Raw genomic sequence first — 7,869 nt, forward strand, 5'->3', positions numbered from 1 at the left:
GTGTTCTTCGCAGGTTTGATTGTTGAAAAACCCAAAGAAAAGACATAAAACCAATTTCTGTCTTACTTCGTCTCGTGCTCTTGTCTATCCTTAATGAATTCTCCTCTGAAAGTTTATTAGTCAACTATCTTCGTCGCTTTAACATATTATCAGTGTTCTTGAATAGCATTTTAAACAAGATAATTTCATATAAATTTTCAGTCTGCAAATATGGATTTTGTGATGGGAAGTGGTGGTAATTCCGGTGATGAACAAAGGCTCTAATTCTCGCATAGGAAAAAGGACATACCTCGCCATACAAACCACCAAATACAGATTCTTGAGCGTACTATTAATATATCTCTATCTTCAGATTTCATCTAATTATAGATGACAAAAAAAAAAAATTTTTGGTTTGGATTTCATTTAAGAGAATTCATTTTTCTTTGAATCTGTTCTTTTTTTTTTTTTTTTTTGATATTAATCTCTAATGCATGAGAAGGCAAACAATTTTTCCAATATTTTTTGTATTATTTGGTTCTAACATCATTTCATACTAATATAGATTTTGGATCTATCAATGAATATTTGGTTAACTTTTTTTTTTTTTTTGAAACCTTCTTTGATTTAATTGTTTAATATTTGTTGCTTGACTGATGTTAATTCGACACTTTCTTTGGGTTCATTTTGAATTACATCTTAGTTTTATTTTATGCAAAAAGTCTTCTATAGCTAATGTATATCTAAACTTCAAATGATTTTATGTTCTTTCAATTCAGGTTTTTCAAGGAGGGTCCTCATCCCGATGACAATAACGGCGTCAATTAGGCAGGAATTGGGTCTGATCCTAAGCAGATTAAGTTTTGGTTTCAAAATAAGAGAACTCAAACAAAGGTGGTACTTAACTATAATTTGTAGCAATTATACTAATAAAAGTTCTTTTGGTTTGTTGATTCTTTATCTATCAACTATTTTTCAGGTTCAGAATGAGAAAGCTGATAACTCAGTTCTCCGGGCAGAAAATGAAAGAATCCAAGCTGAAAACTCAGCTATCAGGGGAGAGCCCTAAGACTGTGATTTGCCCATCATGCGGTGGACCTCCCTGTGGAGAAGAAGAACGTCAACTTTGCCTACAGAATTTGCATTTGGACAATGCTCGCTTGAAAGAAGAGGCTAGTTTTGAATGCTAAGATTTTATGTTTACAATATTGTTTTGGATAGTTAGGGATATGTGATTTAATTGATATGTGGTAACCATTTTTTTTTTTTATATATATATTTTTTGCAGCATGAAAAGTTATCCAACCTTCTTGCAAAATTCATAGGCAAACCAATTCCACATATTGATGCATTTAACCCTATTCCTGGATCAACATTTGGTGCTTCATTGCAACCAAATTTTCAGAATCAAGCAATGGGGAGAGCTAATCTCGATCTTGATCCTGGTTCGGGGCCACTGGACAACATTTCGTTACCTTTTCAATTTAAAGGAATCACAGATGTGGAGAAGACAATCATGGTAGAGACTGCTACTAATGGAATGGATGAATTGATTAGGCTTCTTCGAATCGATGAACCCTTGTGGAACAAGTCCTTAACGGACGGAACATATGTTATTAATCGAGATAGTTATGAGAAGATATGCATTAGGGCTAGTCACTTCAACAGTTCAAGTGCTCGCTTTGAGTCATCAAAGGATTCAAGGATAGTGAATATGAATGCAATGCAATTGATTGACAAGTTTTTAGATTCGGTCAGTGCACATATTTCTTTTGTTTATAATTTGCTTCGTACAAAGTAATTGATTAACCATAACTTTCTGTTATTTCACAGGATAAATGGGTGGATACATTTCCAACAATTGTTACAGAAGCAAGGACGATTCAAGTTCTTGAAGAAGGAATGCCAGGAAATAGGAGCGGTTGCTTGCAATTGGTATATATAGTTAAAGAATTAATCCTCACATTAATTAATAATAATTTTTTTTTTTTTTTTATATATTATAGTTTTCATAATCTTCAGTTTTCATGAGCTCAAGCATATAATGAACGTAGATGTATGAGCAAATGCACATTCTGTCTCCCTTGGTGGCACCTCGAGAGTACTATTTCCTTCGCCATTGCCAGCAAATTGAACAAGGGCTATGGGTCATGGTGGATGTATCTTGTGATTGGCCACCCCAAGAAAATATTTCACCTTCTCGTTGTTGGAGGCTTCCTTCTGGTTGCATGATTCAAGAAATGCCTAATGGATGTTCCAATGTGAGTTATTACAATTTATTAACTTTAAGTTATATACTATATATTTTTAGTAATTAAGAGATCGGATCATGCATATCTCTGAAAGATTACTCAATTTATGAGCAATTTTTGTTGATGTTAAGAAGATTATGTGTGAGATAATATAGGACAAAGAAAAAGAACATATGAACTAATAACCAATTTGTTGTGATGTTCATAAATGCATGAAATGTTATAGGATAAGAAAGACATGTTAAATGAGAACAAGGGAGAGAATACATACATAGTAATGAACAATTCATCGCGATATTTGGAAATGCTTGAAAAGTTGTAGGAGAAGAAGAAAAATAAGTATTTTATCGTGATGGTTATAAATGCATAATTTTTTGTCGGACAAGAAAGACAAGATATTAATTATTAATTATGAAAAATTTGTAAGGATATTCATAAGTATATGAATCTATATAGGACAAGAGAGAAAATATAACAACGTATCGAGTATACGATTATCAATTAATGAAGGTTAAGGACATATAATAGGAGAAAGGGAGAAAATAGTATGAAGTATAGAACAGAGAGAGTAATTAAGAAAAAGTTAGAAATCACAAACCAAAGGATTAAAGAAATAGAAAGATGTAAAAAGATTTAAAACAAGAGTAAGATGGAGAAAGAAAATAAAAATATATATTAGAGGGAATGAGAAAGAAGAATGGAGGATTAGAGATGGAAATGGTTGAAACAAAACTCTAAGTTTCTTTGCTACTAGGAAGTATTGAACACCAATAAAGAAACCTACCTCAATAGCCAAATTTAACTCAAGTTAATGAACAGAAATCTCACTAAAACAGCAATCCCTAGACTCTAATACAAAAAATTGTATTTATTTTACAAAAATGCATGCAATTTCATCATATAAGAAGAAATTAGTTGATTTGTTGTGATGTTTTGAAGTGTATGAAATGATATAAGACAAGAAAGAGAATATATCAATTAAGAAACAATTTGTCATGATGTTCAAAAGAATATGAAATTATATGTATAGGAAAGGCAATACAATTATTGAACTATTTCTTGTGATCTTCAAAAGTATATGAGATATCAATTAAGGTAAGCTAATGACATAAAATGTAAGAGGGAGAAAAAAAAAAAAAAAAAATTAAGACTATAGAATTCAGAGAGAAAGCACAAAGTAAAATAGAAATCACAGATAAAGAAAAGAGTTGGAAAGTTAAAAAGAATTAGAACAAGGTTACAATAGAGGGTGGAGATAAATAATACTTATTAGAAGGAGATGAGAGAGAAGAATGGAGAATTAGAGAAGTAAATTTCTCTATTTTCATAATTATTCAACACCAAGATGCCAAAATGAATCAACCTTAAGTAAGAAACATAGATTTAACTCAAATAGAATAACCTAAGTTAAATTAACAAATAAAAATCTCACAGAAAGGGTAACTAAAAATCTCTAACAAAAGTATACCGGGCATTTGAGGTAATGGATCACAATATTTATTGTTTCTGTATTGGACAAAACCAGTTATAATCCTAACAATTTTTTTAATGATAATTTTTCTTATTAACTTTCAAAAAAAAAATTAGGTTTTTAGAGCATTTTTCATTCAATTAAGCTGTACTGCATTGATTGTGTGTTCAAATTACAAGGATATGTATGGTATGTATACCCAGAAATAGGTTTTAAGAGCACTTATTAGATACACAACCATTGTAGGAATTAAGATCTTTTATTTGACTTCTTTAGAGCTTTCAAGAATTTTATAACAAATGAATATTAACTATATCTGTAACTATTTTGTCATTTAAATTGTTTTTAATTTCTGACATTACTATGTATAACAAAGGTAACTTGGGTAGAACATGTGGAAGTTGATGATAAAAGCCAAACTCATCGGCTTTATAGAGATCTCATTTGCAGTAGTTCTGCCTATGGAGCAGAAAGGTGGGTTGTTACTCTTCAGAGGATATGTGAAAGACTATCTTTCTCCATGGATGAAACCTTACCTACTCATGAACTTGGAGGAGGTACTTTCTTGTTCATTAGTTCCTCCAAAATCATTTTTATTCTGAAATAAATCTCAATCTTCTACAATTTTATTTCTCCTTTCTTTTGTTTCTCAGTGATAAACTCGCCTGAAGGTAGAAAGAGCATAATGAAGCTAGGGCACAGAATGGTGAAGAATTTTTGTGGAATTTTAAACATGTCAAGCAAACTAGATTTCCCTCAGTTATCTGAAGTAAACAATAGTGGCGTTAGAGTGGCTGTTCGCCAAAACATACAAGAAGGCCAGCCCAGTGGAACCGTTGTCAGCGCGGCTACCTCTCTCTGGCTTCCACTCCCTACTCAGAATATCTTCAATTTTTTCAAAGATCCTAAAATGCGAGTTCATGTAAGTAATATATGAATTTAAAGATTTTCATATATAACCTTAAACTACTAGGTGAATGTTCAATATTATATTAGTTCAATAGGCCTCTTCACATGAAACTAAGTTCTTTTTTTTTTTTTTTGTTTAACCTAGTTGAATAAGGGACTTCAAACTTTAGATCTTTGGTTTTGATACCATATTAAGTTATCATTTCACCTACAAACTTAAACTAGTAGATAAAGGCTCGACACTATATTAGTTCAATATTAATTAACCTCTAGTTTCATTGTATAACAGTGGGACACTCTTTCAAATGGAAATCCTGCAAATGAGATTGCACATATCTCAAATGGTGCTCACCCGGGGAACTATACTTCCATTATAAGGGTAATTACTTAAATTATTCACTATTTAAATTACCCTTTTATGTATTTATTTATTTATTTTTTGTAAATTTCAATTACTTGTTTGTTGGTTGATTGAAGCAGCCGTTCGTCCCAACTGAGAACAACATGTTAATGCTTCAAGAGAGTTACATAGATGTGTTAGGGTCGATGATTGTGTATGCTCCGATAGACATACCATCAGTGAACCTTGCTATAAGCGGAAAGGATTCTTCAGATATTGCAATACTTCCATCTGGTTTTATAATCTCTGGTGATGGGCGTCCAGATAACAACAATGGAGCTTCAACTAGTTCAAACTCTGGAAGCCCCGCTGGTTCCAGTGCTGGTGGTTCACTTCTCACAGTGGCTCTTCAGATATTGGTTTCATCTTCAAAGGAGGTCAACGTGGAATCTGTGGCCACCGTCAACACCCTTATCAGCTCCACTGTTCAGAGGATAAAGGCCACTTTGAATTGCTGTAATTTGGATTGACCTAGCTGCTGCTTGCTCCATTTAAACTTGTCTCTCAGGGAAAAATTTAATATAATTATGCAGTCTGCTTATTTATCTGGGATTTTGAAAACTTAATTTATGGTTTACAACTGCTTTTTTATGTGAGTTGTAAGAATTTGAATGCTCTTTCAGAATTTGCAGTGTTTGATTAATTATATTGTCTTTTGGTCTTTGTTTTTTAATAGGTTATTGTATTGATCATATGGTATGTCTATGGTATGTCCTAATCTTGTGGTTTAACGTATGTCTTGGGAGAGGGATTCAACTATTTTCAAAAAAATTAATCCAATCCCATGTTTGGGTCTATTTGTAGGAGAATGAGATTGGATTATGTCCAACCCTAGTCTCCATTATTTATCCTAAATGATTGGGATAAGGAATCTCATGAGTCATGGAATTCCTTACCCAAGTTAGGCACTGACTTTTTCTTATTAATTATAAATCTATTTATTAAATTTATTTCTAATTTATCGTTAATATTAACGATATGTTAGTAATTATTTCTTATAAAATGATAATATGATGTATTTTAAATAATTTTTATATGTATAAATAATAATAAATATTAAAATATTTTAGGTAATATTTTATAATTACATTTGATTAGATTGTTCTTAATTTAGGTTTATTATCTAAAATCACAAATTATTATATGGAATAATATATAATATTCTTATTTATATCATAAGAGTAGTTATTTAAAATTTTAAAACATTTATATTAATGTGTTAAGAACTAAAATATTTGTAATTCAAGTTATTATAATTAATTAATTAATTATTAAGATAAATATGATAATCCTGCCTCCAAAATTCAGCCTTTAAGGAATTAACTGTAATAGAATTATTGATATTATTGGGACCATTCTCAAGTAAAACATTTAATCATTGTGGGTGCCCCTGTGGCGCAACATAATGCATTGGAGTGGATTGTTTTTCCCGCCAGATTTTTGTAAATCAGGTATAATTGGATTGGATTCATTTTTGCCCTGTTTGTTTTATTATTTTAGATAAGGTTTTAGGAATAATATTGGATAGATAAATAGGAGAGTATTACGAGATAAAATTTAAAAATTTACAAAAAAAACCCCTTAGGTTTGCTAATTTAACTAAACACCCCAATATATAAAAATTTTATAAAATGATAAAAACACTCCTACCCACCCACAATGCCAAATTCCGGCCACCACTGTCGGAATCTAGTCGAAAAATGGCATTACGACACAGACCAGTCAGATCTGGTGGGTAGGGCGTTGATATGGCCTTTTCCGACCAGATCCACCACAGATCTGGCTGGAAAAAGCCAGATCTACGGCCAGATCTGGCTGTCGACAGCTGCAAAAGTCCAGATCTGGCCATCAGCGATGGCCAAAGATATGGCCATCGTTGACCGTCAACGACAACCATTTCTTTGGCCATTGTTGACAACCAGATCTGGCCATTTTCGGCTAGATCCACAGTGGATTTAGCTGGAAAAAGCCAAATCGGTGAATTGCCAGCCAGTTCCGGTTGTTTGTAGGCCTTTGTGATAGATTCTGGCTGCCACCGACAATGGTTGCCGGAATCTTGCAAGTATGCGTGGGTGGGGGTGTTTTTGTTCATTTTTAAACTTTTTTTCTGGGGGTATTTAATGAAATTAATAAACTTAAGGGGTCTAAAATTAATTAAAAAAATACTAATATTTCTCAAATAATAAGCCAAACAACTATTTTAGGAATAGGATTTGGAATATGGGTTGAAATAATAAGCCAAACGGAGCCTTTAATATTGTCATTTATTTGGTTCAACACGGTATTAAATATATAATTAATTATTAAAAAAGTTCCAATTATTTAAATAACAAAACTATCAAATAAATAATAAATAATCTTTTAGAATATTATTACTTATTATTATTATTATTACTTAAAACATTCAAAAATACAATTAATTGGCCTATAACTAGACATGTGCCCCGCGCGTTGCGCGGGTATATTTATTCAATGTTTTTGAAATATATTGTAACCTAATTAGATTAAGACATAATAAATGTTAAATTATACAAATTTTAAAGTAAATCTAAATTGTATATATAGACAAAGTTGTGTTAAGATAAAATTAATAATTGTACCTGTATAATTATTAATATCAATTATAGATAGATGTTATTAAATCATTCATCCAACTTGAGAATATCACCTGAATATTATATGGTCTAATTATATTTTCAGGATCAGTACCTTGTACAATTGATATTATCTTTACATACATGTCTTTGATATTCGATGTTAGTATTTTGTTGTGAATCGTGTATGATATTTAATATCACCTGAATATTATCAAGATCAACTATTTAAACTCAAAATTTATATTAACCTTCTGCAATATC

General features: G+C 31.3%; 1 protein-coding gene across 1 annotated transcript; it reads left to right on the forward strand.

Annotated features, from left to right (window-relative positions):
- The first annotated feature begins 210 nt into the window (after nucleotides 1–210).
- Nucleotides 211–5,481, forward strand: LOC116117974 (homeobox-leucine zipper protein ROC8-like). The gene is made up of 10 exons (XM_031403953.1): nucleotides 211–244; nucleotides 759–876; nucleotides 959–1,151; nucleotides 1,268–1,732; nucleotides 1,813–1,914; nucleotides 2,034–2,240; nucleotides 4,079–4,259; nucleotides 4,356–4,624; nucleotides 4,901–4,990; nucleotides 5,092–5,481. Exons 1-10 carry the CDS (start codon nucleotides 211–213, stop codon nucleotides 5,479–5,481), a joined length of 2,049 nt encoding a protein of 682 aa, XP_031259813.1.
- Nucleotides 5,482–7,869: the final 2,388 nt, after the last annotated feature.

This window comes from Pistacia vera, unplaced genomic scaffold, assembly GCF_008641045.1.
Source record: "Pistacia vera cultivar Batoury unplaced genomic scaffold, PisVer_v2 Contig829, whole genome shotgun sequence".
Lineage (NCBI taxonomy): Eukaryota > Viridiplantae > Streptophyta > Magnoliopsida > Sapindales > Anacardiaceae > Pistacia > Pistacia vera.

Bases quoted from the DNA above. Each gene is read 5' to 3' on its own strand.
- LOC116117974 (XM_031403953.1), top strand. From the start codon at position 211: ATGGATTTTGTGATGGGAAGTGGTGGTAATTCCG. The intron at 877-958 runs GTACTTAACTAT...ACTATTTTTCAG, and splicing joins AGAGAACTCAAACAAAGGTG to GTTCAGAATGAGAAAGCTGA. The intron at 2,241-4,078 runs GTGAGTTATTAC...TGTATAACAAAG, and splicing joins TGCCTAATGGATGTTCCAAT to GTAACTTGGGTAGAACATGT.